Source organism: Haplochromis burtoni, unplaced genomic scaffold, assembly GCF_018398535.1.
Source record: "Haplochromis burtoni strain Fernald_Lab_line unplaced genomic scaffold, NCSU_Asbu1 Contig_178, whole genome shotgun sequence".
NCBI lineage: Eukaryota > Metazoa > Chordata > Actinopteri > Cichliformes > Cichlidae > Haplochromis > Haplochromis burtoni.
In genome coordinates, this window is record NW_024582539.1 from 865,140 (window position 1) to 882,218 (window position 17,079).

Genomic DNA, 17,079 nt, shown 5'->3' on the forward strand with positions numbered 1-17,079 from the left:
TGTCTAATTACACAAAATGCATATTTTTCAGTTTGGAGGGATTGGTCAGTCATTTTGCAGTTTAGATACACAGACACCAAAATTTGTGTCATACATGTCAGATCATTTTAACATATCCTTTGTATCATTTTTAATCAAATGCTTAAAAAACAACAACAACAACAACAACAACAAAACGTTTAGGCATTACCAATAACTTGGTTAGAATCTGGCATTAAAAACAAATTAGTTGAGGTTAGTTAGGTTAGAACTAAAAAAAAAAAAGATCTGTTTTTGGATAAAATAATTGTTTTTTTGTTCTTTTTCATACAATTTAATTTAAATTTATATATTAAAAATGCTGATCGTTTTGAAATTCGAGTCATTTCAAGTTATTTCAGACTGCAGCATTTTTTTTGATGATGATGAACTTAAAGTCCGATTGATGCGCATATGTTTTTCTTTTATTACTTTCTGCAGAAAGAGTTATTTCTGGGTTTAAACGGTGTTACGATCCAACACGGTCTTGCAAAATGGAAAAAAACAAAAAAACAAAAAAATATCTCATTAAAAATGGGTTCAATGGGTAAAATACCCATTGAACTGGAAAATTTGCAAAATAGCTCTGATATAAAGACAAGGATAGTAAAAATCTATAGGCTTGCTTTTATTAAGACAATACAAAAGCTAACCATACATGTGTTTTAGGTTCCAGTTTGTGACACTCAATAGCTAACTTAAGACAATCATCCTTAAAGTGTGTCCTAAAAATATGTTGTAATTTTTCTTTTAAAAAAAGGCTGAATAATTGTCTGTAACAGTGGTTCACCATAGTTTCAGCTGTACTCAACAATGTTACTCAATGTAACAATCTGATAAAGATCCAGGGGAGCCGTAACTGGTTTGGCGACACAGACATTTCCTTTTACTGGAATCAATCCATTGTTGGTTTTGTCGTTGTAACAAAACATTTTTTTAAAATGTGAAAAATACAAATGCTCTATCTTCAATCATTAGTGAATAAACATAACAGTCTGTTTAGTCTGAACTTCAGTTTTCTGACTCTCATGTAAGTGTAAAAGATGACAAAATAAAGATTTTTGCCACGTTTTATTTCTTTTCTGGCTTCTCTTCTTAAGAGGGTGTTCTTCCTCCCCACAATCACCAAACTCATAGAGCTTCTCTTAATATTGCAGGGTTATGTTATGAGATGATTGGCATTATAAGGTGAACTGAATAACTATAACACTGAGTCTTTTTATTTTTATCAAATTTTAGAGACATTACATATAATGCATAAATGCTAATAAATAAACTCAATTTCCCCCCTAAATTGAAGTAATTAAGGAAATGTTTATTTGGATAATTATAGACTCTTATTAGCTCTGTGGGTTTACAACTAACAGTTTGGAATTGGCTGCATTTGTTGTAAAGAGGTAAATAATGGTATAAGTCAGAAAAACTGGAAGCGTTTCATATTAGCATTTAAATAATGAAAATGTTCCAACTTTAAGAAATATACATTTTTATTAAAAGGAAGAAACAAAAACAGCTCAAGATACCAGTTGAGATTAAAAATTGGTGAACAAAGCCAAGGTGGTCTGTGAATCTTGAATCTCCAGTCACTGCCAGCAGGTTCCACAAGAAGTTTTTTTTATTGGTCAAAATTGTCTCCCATATGAAAGAATGGGCTTGCTGTGCATTACATCATAAAAGTAGTGTCAATTGTGAATGCAGTGTACATGTCTATGATCACAAATGTCAAATCGGTCAGAATTTGGGCTCCATATTGGTCAGTAGGTCCCTGCTGTTCTGTCATTTTTTTTAGGTTCACTCACCAAACCATTTGCAGCAAATGCTGTCTGTGAGTTACCACGTCCTATTGCTCAGCTCTGGAGCCACACTGGTCAAGGCACACATAAAGTCTTACTGTGAAGCACCTTTGCAGCCCAGCTCAGTATTACAGTCTCTGAATGAGTTCCTAGATTGTTTTGTTCCTTTTTATAAACATTTTATCCTTTTGAAGAAGACTTATTTCAATAAATAACACAAATATAGTCATAGATCATATATAGATAGATAAACATGTATAAACTACATGCATTTTTTATAATTTAAATAATTTATATATACAGTTCTCTCTCACACACTTATTGCCTCCCTCCCCACACCCCCACCCATCCCCTTAAGTGAGTTCCTCAGTGCTGCACCAGCGTTTGGATTTAGAGCAGCACATTAATGTTGAAATATCATTTAAATGGACCTAAGATTCTTCAGTAGAAGCATCACTTTATAGCAGATTTTTGCTGGTCACCGGCATGACACATAATCCTGTGATGGGAAGCACTGTGAGCAGGAAATAAAATCCTATACAGGAAGTAGAATTCCCAACAAGTCTCTTACGTCCTGCGACGTTTCTTTGACAATGCACAGACACAGGAAGTGTTTATGCGTATCCACCTCCAGCTCACTTGATCTTGAAACTGTGTCAGTGCTCGAACATACGACTGCGCCGTCTTGCACTGTGAGTTCCAGTTCTTGTCGTCAATGCCCCTGCAGCCATCCTTGACAGGCTTGGAGGTCCGACAGTGTGTCTCATAAAAGAACTGTCTGATGTCTTTTGTGGCACTGGTTTTAAACTTGGCCAGAACAGTCACGCGCTGTCCCTTGATGTCGTATGCTAACGTTTTATTCATCACCCAGTCGCTCACACTGTCACAAACAGAATATTCCCCCCGGTAGCTCTTGTGCTCAGTGTGACGCTTCTTTCGTGTCTTGTTTCCTGCTGCCCCTAAGACCGGTACACTGCTCACAAAATTATCAGAAAGGTACAATGGCGGTGGCTGCAGTGGAGGCCGGTCGCTCAGTAGCACTCGCGGCGAGTTATAGCGCTTGTGTTGCCTAAGGATGTCCAAGTTCAACAGCATCACCGGCTGATCCATCAGAAAATCATCACTGTGACGCGTTTCTAGCCACTCCTCTGCATCTCCTTTGTCCTCCAAAGGAAAGTTTTCAATCTTGACGGGAGGCAGAGTGTCCCGCGGCTCAGTGTCTCTGCTTTTCCCCTGCTCGCTCTGGTTCCCTCTGGTCTTCCCCCTTGTTAGGTCAGCCTGAAGCAGCTGGATTATGAGAGAGTTTAAAGGGTCTGGACTTGGCTGCTGCTGCTGTTGACTGCTACCCATGTTGGTTGCCTGAATACCATAGAGGTACACGAGGACCATCACATACAGCAGGATGGACATCACTAGATTCACCTGTAAGATCTGCAATGACAGAAAAAGAAGAAGAAGATACTATAAATGAAAGTTCTGTCCTCCTAAAACTCAGGACTTGATTAATTTGAAGTTTTATTCCTTTTCAGAGTGAAAAGATAGTCAAACAGAAATATATCCCACATAGCAAAATTGGTGTGGCCCGGATCTGGCCCACACAATGTGCTTACACATGGCCCACATACCGCAAAGAATGATGGCCCTTTGGTGGCCCAGATCTGGTTTGCCAGAGGTGGCCCACACATGGGCCAGCACAAAGCCAGTTGCAGACACACTGTTGGCCCTGCGCTGGCCCAGAACAGTTTCAGCTCTGGCCCCAGATGTCAGCCTAATGTGTACCTTAAACAAGCCATGTAATAACAACATAATAGTGCAAAAGTAACATAACAAAACTCTGTTCAGACAGTGAATCTCACATAGCACTTTTCTACTCTAGCAGATTACTCAAAGTGCTCTATACAGCATGCCACATTCACCCAATCACACACTTTCTTTAAACTGAGTGCTTCCTAATTACATTCATACAGAGTGGAGGAGCCAGGGATCAAACCACTAGCCTTCTGATCAGTAGGCGACCTGCTCAACCTCCTGAGCTAGAGCCACCCAGTGGTAACCACGAGTAAACCCTCACTAGGTTTTGGATAAAGTGTAAACTCACAAATCTGTCAAACCTGCATTTGAAACATTGGCTAGCATAGCAGTATAGTATTGCAAATTGGCATTTGGGTTTTCTAAATAAAATGGGAAAATAGGAACATAAATATTGCCATCATTGCCAGACCTGGCCCACATCTGGTTGACATACACCCTGCCATGACACCAGTCAGTGAGAAGTGCCAGCTTGATGCCGGATCCAGGCCAGACCTGTTTTCTATGAGCCTGGACCGCATAAATCAAACCACAATCGGGGCAGATTTGGCATGTCATCACATAAACAGTGCCACCTACGCCAGGCCTGGCTCATCTGGATGACATACCACTTACCAAGTCAGCCAACAGTGTCAGCTTGACACCAGATCCGGGCCAGACTTGTCTGCTATAAGGATTATCACTAATGTTTACCTACGTTTAAAACTTGGGTTAGAAATCATAATAAAAGCTTTTCCACAAAGCTTGTCAAGTTATACCCTACAGCTAACGACAACCTCTTTCCTATTTATACAGAGCCAGTTTTGCCATGATGCCTTTTGAAAACCAATTCACACTTTGACAGGTTTAACACCTGAATACTATGTAACACTAGCAAATTGACTGGTTCTTATATAATGCTTTTCTACTCGAGCACTCACGGTGTTTTCTACGATGTCTCATTTTTTCCAAATCTGAGTTCTGCTTTTTAAAATTCACATTATGGTGAACACATTGGCAATAACTAAGGTTTCAGTATGTTGTCCAAGGATACTTTGGCATGTAGATTGGAGCAGTCAAGGATTGAAGCACTGACCTTCTTAACAGATGACCTGCTCTACCTCATGAACCTCAGCCATTAAGAGAAGGACAAAATCTTTAAAAACCACCGCTGGGGGCTATTCCTAGCTCCAAATGGGCAGGGGTTATAAAAGTCTCCATGGACAACATGCACCAAGGGAAAAGGTGTGTAGTTTTCTTTGGGGGAACGTTAGGACTTCAGACTAATGTTAACTAGTTAAAAATGTTTCTGAAAACTTGAACATTTCAACAGTGTAAATAACAGCCAGTGTGCATGTATGTACGTGTCTCTGACTGAGCACATTACGGGAAATAACACGCTGCAGCATGTATAACATGTTTTTTTAGAAGTCCCATAATTGTCCTTTGACATAAAAAATGCCTGTAACATTCATTTGCATAATAAAAACCTCACTCCCATACATGCATTCATGGTTGTGTCCCCAAAAAGTGTCTTTGTCCTTTATAAACACATTAAACTAATGATAACGATCATGTAAAGAAAACATGAAACTATCAGTTGCTTTGCAGAAATGTAGAATAAAATTTGGTTTAGATGTTATTTGGTGGAGAAGCAGTTTTGTAATTGGATGGTTAACATTTTACCAGGAGAGAACACGCTGCTGCTTATTAAACAGTCTTGCATCACTGTCATATACTAATGAGCGATGACTAATTACAGAGATCCTTAAGGTCAAATTGTTTAGCATTATACTTAATTATGGGTTAGGCCTATGTGACAGAGGGCTTGGCTGTAAGAAACAAGTGAACTTAGTCATGATGTTGCCTTTCATTGTCAAATTATAAAAAGACAGAACTCTGTTTTCTGTCATCTCTTGGAGTCTTTCTTTATTAACTACGACTGTGGACTATATATTTTTAAAATTCGTGTGTAAATTTATGCATTTGCACCAAAAGCAGATTTTTCATCACCACATGACTTTCTCTACAAACAAAGCTGAAAGACCCTTACACGTATTAATAAAGTTCCTCATATGAACAGCGCTCTACTACAGCCACAGTCGTTAGCAGTTGGGCAAAATTTAAGCTAACACGTTTCAGCTTTTCATTTCCCCAGCTCTGCTTTGTAAAGTCATGGATCCATCAAACTTAAAAACAACAACAACAAAAAAAAAAACTTTTAAAGAGAGAATTTAAAATTTAACATTTTCCGAAAAGTCATATTTTGGAATGACCATAAATACCAAAGTTGTGTGTAGTGAGTGGCTGAAGAAAGAGCAATTAAACTAACTTGCTGCATGCTCATCAGCTACAGTGTGATTGTGGGAATGCGATTAATATCTTTAAGATTAAGCAAAACTTTGAAGGACATGTCTAGATATTTCTTTATATATGCAAGTGCTGCCGAAAGGACACAAGCATGTTCACTAAGCCATCAGCTAATATTGCAATGTCTTAGAGGGAGAGAAGAAGAGGAAAAGGAAAGAAAAGAGAGTAATTAGCTGACAGGTGGACCCAAACAAAAAGAGTTAACATGTTCCCATCAGCAATATTTTGCCCAGTTCATGTAGCTGTTGGAAGGTGGGGAGGAAGACGCACAGCAATGTCACCTTGTAATCACTGGCTCAGAAAAGACAAGCACGTGGACTGACACACACATTTCTTTGTTCTTACTACATCGCAGTTGTTTGCAGGCCCATTCAAAAGTATCACTGCAATGCTGCTGCAAACTCACACACAGATGACAGTCATGTGGGGACAAAGATGATCATATTTGTTTTTAACAGCAAACACTTTTTATTAGAGCTTCATCACAATATTCCTGTGTCCCCGGAACATATCTGAAATGCTCATTAATGAATTAAGTGGAGTCTTTATTCAAAGAAACCTTTAGCTCTTGCACAGCCTTGAGCTATGGCTCCAAAATAGAACATGTATATTTCTAAGAAGCTGCTCAGCCTTTTCCCATCAGTCTCCCACTTCTTAATGCTGTAGCAAACTGAAACAGCTAAAACGACTATCATTACAAGAAGATTATTATTTCCATCTGTAGTAATTTATGTTAGTGGTATGGCTCTGTTTACAGCAGCATGAAAAGGAGAAGCTGGAGGTGATGTGGGTTGTATGGTGGCTTGCAGATCCAGAGCTTGCAAAGACTCCCCCCCCCAAAGATAACATAATTTAATAACACATCTGGATACTCTATACAGTAATATTTGCTGGCGTCCTTTTTTTTTTAAATGAAACTGTTTATACAAGTCAAAACCACAGCAATTAGGTATTTGACATCACTTCCTTAAAATGCCATTCACTTAACCTTTGAGTTTTTCTTCCACTTTTCATTAGACCAAAACTCTGTGTGACTGGCCTGTAAACACTTGTGCATAAAAAAAATAAAAATTAATGTGAGAAATTAATCTTGCCCCTGCTCTCATAATGACTACCATAAAAGCCCTGACTCTAGTAAATGAGGCTGCTTTAATGAGGTGCTGTCAGTGAGTGACCACTTTTTCAGCTGCTGGACTGATATGGAGACTGTGTGTCTGCTCTGTGCTCCTCTACAGGGAGTGCAGAATTATTAGGCAAGTTGTATTTTTGAGGAATAATTTTATTATTGAACAACAACCATGTTCTCAATGAACCCAAAAAACTCATTAATATCAAAGCTGAATGTTTTTGGAAGTAGTTTTTAGTTTGTTTTTAGTTTTAGCTATTTTAGGGGGATATCTGTGTGTGCAGGTGACTATTACGGTGCATAATTATTAGGCAACTCAACAAAAAACAAATATATACCCATTTCAATTATTTATTTTCACCAGTGAAACCAATATAACATCTCCACATTCACAAATATACATTTCTGACATGCAAAAACAAAACAAAAACAAATCAGCGACCAATATAGCCACCTTTCTTTGCAAGGACACTCAAAAGCCTGCCATCCATGGATTCTGTCAGTGTTTTGATCTGTTCACCATCAACATTGCGTGCAGCAGCAACCACAGCCTCCCAGACACTGTTCAGAGAGGTGTACTGTTTTCCCTCCTTGTAAATCTCACATTTGATGATGGACCACAGGTTCTCAATGGGGTTCAGATCAGGTGAACAAGGAGGCCATGTCATTAGTTTTTCTTCTTTTATACCCTTTCTTGCCAGCCACGCTGTGGAGTACTTGGACGCGTGTGATGGAGCATTGTCCTGCATGAAAATCATGTTTTTCTTGAAGGATGCAGACTTCTTCCTGTACCACTGCTTGAAGAAGGTGTCTTCCAGAAACTGGCAGTAGGACTGGGAGTTGAGCTTGACTCCATCCTCAACCCGAAAAGGCCCCACAAGCTCATCTTTGATGATACCAGCCCAAACCAGTACTCCACCTTGCTGGCGTCTGAGTCGGACTGGAGCTCTCTGCCCTTTACCAATCCAGCCACGGGCCCATCCATCTGGCCCATCAAGACTCACTCTCATTTCATCAGTCCATAAAACCTTAGAAAAATCAGTCTTGAGAGATTTCTTGGCCCAGTCTTGACGTTTCAGCTTGTGTGTCTTGGAACACAATGGAAGTGTTTTGGGGGAAACAGTAACATACCGGACAAGCTGCAGACGTGACAAGCTAACACTAAACAGTATTATATGACGCATTTGAATTTTCAGGGTCACTGTACTTTCACGTCCTCGTATAGATTACCGAAAACATTGGTGCCTGTCTGTTTTCACAGAGGACAGGAAATTGATATATGTTGGCATGTGACATAGGACCGATGTAGTGACCGGAATGATGAGCGAGTTAAGGAGTGTATGAAAAACTCAAATAGGCCATTAATTTTGGTTACTAGTTTAGAATAGCCTACATGTGACGTGATGACGAATTGTCCCATAGAGTTTTGAGAACGGGTTAATATGCCAATTTCCACTCAGTTTTCCTTTATTGTATCAAAGCACTACTGCTCATATATTGCAGTTTGACCAAACTGAAGGTTTTCTTGTGAATTAAATTAAAAAGAAGGTGAGAACCCAGGGATGCAATCATTCAGCTGGCGGGCATAATCGCCAAACTATTGACTCACTGTGAGCTGGTTACCACCAAGTTACTGCACTGTGTACATGCTCTAAATTATTAACGAAGCATGTTAGGACAAGAAGAAATAGCTAAGCCCTCGGGGAAGTTTCTGAGGAACCCTCACATTCATCTACATGTCACCAGAGCTTCTGTGTCACTGTGACAAAGCCATCGCTCATTACCAGTCTGTTTTAGGGTGAGACTATCATGAGGATCTTTTTGTAAACTTGCAGTTTTTCTTAGCCCAACCTTCACCCCTTAAACAAGAATCGCTTCTACGTAGCATGTTTACAAGAAATTCTCCGCGTGCCTTTGAGCACTGTACTTCACACTCAAATGGATAATTGCTCAACGAAAATACATTTTTCATGTGACATTCAGATGGTACTGTGCCCTGAATATAGTCAGAGAACTGGTTAAAACAGGAATGCAGGATTTTGGGGCCTTGTTGCCCTGCACAACCACAAAAACCCCATGTGATTCACATTAATTTAAAATGAATATTGGCTAGATGTTCTTTTGTCTGTGAACAAGGCCACTTATCCTAAATAAGTATTCTAGGATAATGCTTGAGCCAAAAATCAGTCTCAGTGATAAATGGAACCATAAAATAAATTAATGTGTTTTTAAAAATCTGCTTTAGACACAAACAAAATGGAAAAACAGGATATTGCTTTTGGTGCTGGATTATTTTGTCTAAAAGTTCATGATCAAAATATATTATAAAAGGCATTAAACTTCGGTTTGCAGACAGTTTCAAAATCCAACAAACATGATACAGCTGGCTTTATTTCGATTGGTTCCTCTTTCTAAAGATGGACAAAGGAAGTGCTCATAGTTGTTAGGCCAGTCTGTGCAGTAGTTCTTTCCAAATGTCCTTTTAAAGCTTTTATAATCACAGTATGCCAAGTCAGCAGGGTCTGAATTGAGGCAGGATAAACTCATGAGGCCAATGTCACAGTTACTGAACGGATGTTGATCAAGTACGGTTTAAAATCCGAGTTTGTTCTAAGTAAATTAACAAATGATTATCAGCTTGTTTTGTATTTAGTTGTCATAACCTCTAGGCTGCGAAGTAAGAAAGGGTGTAACAAATGAGAAGAAATGAAACAAAACACCATTGAGGCTTGTGTTGAAGTACACAGTAGACGTCTAACAGCTCGAGAATTGTTTAGTCATCATGGAGATTTGTGATTTTATACGCAGTACATACAGTATCCCTATATGCAAAAGTAGCTAGCAGACCTGACATTAACAGCAGACATGTGTAATTCAAGGTTAAAAATGAACACCACAGACAAAAAGACAACACACCAGAGAAAGTTCGCTGGTCTATAGAAGGTAAGATCTTAGATTTAAGGATTCTTACAGAAGGAATTCAAAACATTTTCTATTGACATTGTTGGAGAAATAGTATATGTTGGACACCCTGTGAAGAACTTCGGCCTATATTTCAGCCTGTTTTATTGCTGTCTCACCCTTTTATTTACACAGCTCATGACCATAACTGAGTGCCTGAGCAGTAAATTGTTAGATTAGCCTTAAGATCCCCTATTATACTACAGTCCCTCTTAACAGAAATGACGCCAATTTATCCACCTAAACAGGCTGGATAAAGGGGCATCATTTCAGATGCTACATCAGTTCAAGCAAATCTTGAACTCTTTCACCTGAAGAAGCAACTTACCCTTTGCATTCAGAGCGGCTCGCTCTCGTGTGAGCCAAGTACATCATCAGCATACTGCGGAATACCACTGCTTTATTCCGCAAGCTTTTTATTCTGCTTCTTGCGGTCATTGACACGCAAGTCAAAGTTTTGACAGGTAAGAGCTTGATGAAGACAAATCTACAAATGTGAGCTTTAACGTCCTTTAAAGAAAAATGGGGTGGGGTTGTGGGTTTAAAGTATGTGAAATGACAGGAGATTTTTTTAAAAAGATTTATTGATTTTGGAGAAAGCCAAAAAATTTGAGTAGTTTTTTATGTGTGTCAGATAGAATGATTTATTATTCTTCCCTGACTGCCAAGTAGATATGCAGTTGATAGTGAGTTCTCTATAGGTTCTCTGTCGTATGAGGTATTAGTGTGAGTATTAGTTGCCCTCACACATACAGTATTGTACAAAAGTCAGCCACCCTTCTACTGAGAGCATTTCTGATGAGGCTTTGGTGATAGACAGGCTGAAGAGTCACATGTTCTGTGTCACGTCGGTCCTGAATCTTTTCCTATTTCTTAAGGATGCGACTTTCAGATTCTGGTCATTTGGTGCCATTTTCCTGAAAAGCTTAAGGACAGACTGCATACCATGCTGAGACATGTACTGTGTTCTTTGGGAGCAGCTTTTATGGTGCAAAACATTATTTTATATCTGTATAACTGTATAACAAAATAAAGTTGAACTTTTGCTTTCAATGAAATTAGAATATTTTGGGACTCTTGCCCTTGTATTGCAGTGGCTATGTAGGTTGCTGGTTTGATTCTAGCCAGAGAAACAAATTCCCTGGGGTTGCATCAGGAAGGGTTTCTGATGTGAAATAAAACAGGCGGCGCTACTTTGCAACAAATGAGCTGTTAAAAGTAGCTTTTAGAGCGACTGTAAGTTTAGCACCAGGATTGTGTGATTGATGTCGCTTCCTACCATGTTGTATGAGGTTTCTGTTTGCTATCTAAATACCTATGTCTTCTCTCTTTATAGCAGTGATAGAAGAATGTAATGACCTGTTACACACACAGAAATCACAAGACATCATTTATATCACAAGACTTATACAAACAAATAATTCAGAAACTTTTCAAGAAAAAAATCTTAACAATTATACAAGACGTCTGTAGGGACTTCATGTCCAAATCTAGAGAAAATTAGAAAATTAGATTTATCTGAATAAATCTGAGTAGGTGGATTTTAACCACTTCATGGTTAAAGGAGACCTTAGCGCAAGTGGAAAACATCCTTGGATTATAAAAACAAAATAAATTAATCATAAAATGATTTAGTACATTGTGACAAAAAGAAATATGCTGCTTAGCTTCGCAATATTAAAAAGAGTAAGCATTCAAGGAAGAAAACAGCGGCAGGTGATCACAGAACTGTTTCTATGGTAAGGAAAAGGGTTTTTTTTAGCAAACATAGCCAAGTGACAAACACTCACTTTAGCAAGGAATTTTAGACTAGCAAGAAATATCGTAAATGATCTATACCTAATGTAAAAGTTTTGGCACTTTAAGCCCATAGATTGATGTGTCTGAAATATCTAAGCTAATCATTCCCGTAGAAAACACAGTGAGTGAAATTGCCAAGAACTTTGTTTCACCTGCTCTTCACGCTCACTGAAGCTGTTAATCTGGAACAAGCTTGTGTTGAAACAGGAAGATGCTGCACACAGAAAAACATGTTTATATGTTCATGCACAAACTTTAGAAATCTTGACAGGTACATGAGATTTTGCAAAAGATGCATGATTGCAGACAGTCTGACAGTGCAAAGGCAAAAGCCCATGGCTTTTGAAACTGTCACACCTTTGATTCAGACAGCCTCAGGCTGGCAGCATCTTAGTAAGACCACACACAGGTTTCGTGTGTTGATGTGTGACTGTGTGATGGGTAATAGACTCTCATAAATACGACGTTTTGTTGCATCAGGCAATGATAATTCTGTGAGCTTAATGCTTTGTATTATTGCAGATACTTGATGAATCAGATAAGAAACTTGCCATCAGGAAAGTACAGTTGCATAATTTCAGTGACACGATAAAAACCAGGCAAAACACAAATTTTTAATATTTGCCTAGATTAATGCAAAATCTTCCCCTATCGTCTCCTTAATAAGTGGGCCAACCTGAACAAAACATTGCACAAACATCACACATACAGCCATTATTAACGTCTATATGTTTTATGAATCCAAATGTTTTATGTTCATTTCATCATCCCCTTGTTAATGAAATGTTACATTCTGTGTTTAGATTGTCTCACGTGTTACCTTCACCTACATGTCCTGTAACTTAATGTTCACCAACATTTTTATCTGCTACTGAATTTTGCTCAGCTCACCACTGACTGTGAAATATGGCAGCACTTCCTTTTTGGCCTGGACAAAAGTCTGAGGGCTGGAAGAATTCAGTGTACACAGAAGCGGACTGTGATTGTGCATACAAGGTGGTCTGTTCAGCTTTTGTTTTTGAGTGTGGAAACAACACACGGAGTGAAGAGCAAAGATGAAGCTCCAGTGCTACTCTCTCACTTCTAATATTGAATTTGAAGAGTTTTTGTCAGCTTGTTTTCAGATTTCAGATTTTTCTTTTTTTCATTTTGATTTTCTAATGAAAGGTTTTGCAAAACAAGTACAACAGTCAAAAAGTGTCACCAGTTATCTTAATACATGCATCTAAAGTGTCCATGCACCTCTTTGTTGCTCACTGGCCTGTGAAGCCTGTTTATGTGCACCTCCTCTATCCAAGTCTACTGTTTGCCAGTAATTGTGCCAAGTTAACCACAGACATAAATACACTGCGTGTGTGTACACGATCGTCCAACACAAAACTGTCAGTGTGTTTGTCTTCTCCATGGTCTCTAGTATGTGTTCATTGGTGTTTCATGTGTGTGTGGTTAAATTGAGGTTCATGAAGGACATGGACCGTGACGAACTGCAAATTTATTTAATGAAACACAAAACTTACCTCACTGCTGGAAAAGACTGAAAACTAATACTCTGTAATGAAACACAGCCTTTGAAAAGCATTTACACATATAAACCACATCCCTGAACATTTATTGTGATTATTGTGACATGAGGTCTGAAAACACTACAAACTAAATATAATACAGTTATCTTCACCTAAGCTACTGATGCTACTGTTGCAGAGATCGCAATATGTCTAATTCACACAAAAAATAAAGCTAGAATTGTCCCAACAGAAGGATGAGCAAAGAGAGAGACGGAAAAATTAAAGATGCCATTTAGCTTCTTTTAGCATGCTGTTTTGACTTCCCAGCCCAGAAACTTCACTCTAATGTGCCTTGTTTTCCAACAATAGAAACTGTACATTAAAATACATTAAAAGCAAATAATTTAAACTAATCTAAAAATAAGATCATCAAAATGCACCAACATCAGTAAAATCTAACACAATCTTTAACAAATTCTGATATATTCTGTATACGAGAGGCCTTTCTTTTCATTTCCACTGCTTCACATTCATTCCTGTGAGCACAGGTCCCACCTGTGTTTTCCAGGAACTGTTTCTGACAGTTTGGTCATGAGTAGTCTGCTGGAGGTCATTTTGCAGGGCAGTGCTCCTTCTGTGGAGAAGCTACCAGGAGGAGATACTCCCCTTGTGACATCTGTTCCCAGTTTGTATTACAAATGAGGGCATGTGTGATTAACAAGGGAGCAGCTACCAGTCCTGCTGATGGGATGACTTCCATGCCCAGGTAATGTCCAGTGTCCTGGTATCTCTTCCACAGTCTTGAGGCTGTGCTCAGAGGCGTAGTATATATTGATATGCCATGTCAGAGGAACCAATACAAACACTAGCTAAGGATACTAGCAAAAATCAATCTGAATGGATGAGGAGAGAGTGGTGGTCTGAGGTCACTACCTTTCCAGTGCACCTGTTGCCACTTTCATCAAAGCAGGAGAAACAGATTCACAGTGGTTTATGCTTCCAAATTAGACAGACTGGGATCCCTTGAGTTTGAATTTCCATTATACTGTGATGATCACACGTTCCCTTCATTTTTCTAAATAGTGTATGTATGTGGATGTGTGCTTATGTGCCCAAAAAAGCACAAGACGATTTGTCTACCTGTCCCATGTCCCAGGATTCCGGAAAATAGGACAGAAAAGGAAAGTAGGGCGCAAAGACTGATTTCAAAATGACAGCAAGGAGCTCAAAGGGTCATCGCATATTGTCATTTTCAATACAAACTGGGAGCGGGAGTAGCAAGGGGAGCGACTGAAAAATGATCATGGCTGAGCAGTGATAGGAGGCTAAGGCAGAGTTGTGGGAGAAGATTAAGGATTTTTGAGAAGATGTGGTGAAAAGGACACTGAGAGGCACTCCACTGTGTAACCTCCGAACTGAAGGGTGATCTGCTTAGTGATCGGCTGACACTGATGCTTAAGAAGGAATGCCTGAACTGTTTTAAAATGCTACCAGAGGACAGAAAATCTTAAACCAATAAACATTTGCATATTGGGTCAAATTTAACTTCACACACAACAAAGACCAAAAGCATTTCACTGCATATTTTGAGGCATGACAGCAGATATTTTTCTGACAGTAATTTACTCTCTTATGGTTTTATTTTCCACTTTCAGTCAACTTTCAAGCATTTAAGACTGAAACGTTTTTTCTCCAGGCAGAATGGAATACAAGAGAAAATATCAGTCACGCACTGTACTTTCAGCCTCTTATGAAGCTTGATTTAATTGGCCGTTTGAATACTTTTGCCTGTATAGACTCGACTATCTTGCTATAGATCCATCGACTGATCCACTCATGTGATTAAACTTGTGCTTTGGCTGACAGGCTAAAAATGTAAGGACGCCAGCTTTAAACTAATTAGTGATTAACTGCTGTTTGTGGAGAAGTAACAGGGTAGCAAAGAAAAGCTCTTTACTGAGAGTTGTAGAGTAAAATGAGGACCTGGGGAAACACCAATGTCCTGACCAGAACCTCCAATCAGGGTTTTTGCTTTGTTGTGTGTGGTTTGTTCTTATGAATATTTTTCTTTTATTAAATTTTTATCCGTATGAAGGTGCTTACAGCCAGCTGCTTGCAACATCAAACGGCTCACAAACGGACGCATTATTTTTGCAAAATGTAGTGGAAAGTAGAATTACTTATCATGACAGTAAGTATTGGATGCTAGACATAACTGATTTATTAAAGGTATAAATGTTCTATTAAATTGGACCTCTTCTATTTTAACACATTTTCTGTCTAAACCTTTGCTTCCTGTGAACCTTATAACCGGAATCAATAAGCAGAAGAATATGGATGGATGGATACACTTTTGCAAATATACTGTGGATGATCAAATTAAGCATATAATAAAAAAACATGAGAATGAGAACTGTATGTACCCCTCTGAGCCAAAAGTCCCATATTGAGATAGTTTCTTCTTCTCTTTGCTCTGTGTAATGTCAGTGAGAATGGAGTCTGCCAATCTAAAGCACACAGCGCTGCGAGCTCAGATGTCCCACCCACTTACTGTTCAAACCTATTGTTTAGAAGTGGCAGCCAATCAAAATAAAGCTGGCTGAAAGACAAAGAACCAGGAAGGAAAAAGCAGCTTATTTGAGATAGTGGATGAACCACTGTAAGGGGAAGCACTGAAGCCCAGTATTAGAGAAAGATTATTTTGAACTGTGACAATGTTACTCTATTGAAGTCCAAGAATAAGAACTACGGTGCTGGAAATGAGCGATATAGTTCATTGTATAAGTGTGTAAATCCAAAAATACAGTCAGACGGACTAAAGGAGCACAACTGTAGACATTCTAAAAATATCTTATTGAGCCACTGATAAGTTAAGGACCTGCATGATAGTGAGGAAAGCAAAAAGCCAACAGTACAAAAGCAGCAGTAGGATTTGTTGGATTTACACTTTTTCTACACAACTCAATAGGAAAACTACAGCGGCAGACCGCAGAGCTAATGAAATACAAGGAACATCATTCTTCCACTTCACACAGGTACTGAGCGAGCCAATAGTTGAGAAAGCAAGACATGAGCAGTACCTTTGCATCGCCAAGTAATTTTCTTGGTGCAGTTACACTTGATATAAACACACCTGTACTACCTGCAGAAGTGCACGAACAAAAGTTAGTAAAATAAAACCAGAAATAAGCTTAACCTTAGTCCTGCCTACTTGTCGTCAGATCTAAGAATAGGTTCTAACAGTAACGCAAACATCACTACCTGAAGTTGTCTGAATTCAACTTTAGCTTCTTGGAACTTTGATGTAAACAGCTTCAGCTTCTTTATGCAGAAAAATGAAATGAGTCAAAAGGGATAACTATCATTTTTCCACATTAGTGCTGTATTGTCCCAAGTCCATTTTGATTATCATTGCAAACTGTTAGCTAAAATAAACCCCCTTAATGCATTTAGTAGAAATTTTTCACCTTTGGGGCTCCAATCAGAACCAGTTAGAAACCTGTAGTCACCGTGGAGACCCCAGTGAGGTCAGGGACACTTATTGATGGGACTTAGTGGAGCAGTGTGCCAAACCAGCAAATCCTCTAGAGGGATTTTCACCCAGCAATGTCTGAGCCCTAATGCTGTCCAATTGACTCCAGATGTTGCAGGACACATACACACACACACACACACACACACACACACACACACACACACACACAGAGTGACAGAGGCA

General features: G+C 38.9%; 1 protein-coding gene across 1 annotated transcript in view; it reads right to left on the reverse strand.

Annotated features, from left to right (window-relative positions):
• Positions 1 to 1,487: 1,487 nt before the first annotated feature.
• The window catches only part of ntf3 (neurotrophin 3), a 35,586-nt gene continuing 19,994 nt past the window's right edge, over positions 1,488 to 17,079 (reverse strand). The window contains exon 2 of the mRNA XM_005942701.3: positions 1,488 to 3,242. Within this exon, the coding sequence (XP_005942763.1) occupies positions 2,379 to 3,242 (864 nt within the window). The 3' untranslated portion in view covers positions 1,488 to 2,378. The remainder of the gene's footprint in view (positions 3,243 to 17,079) is intronic.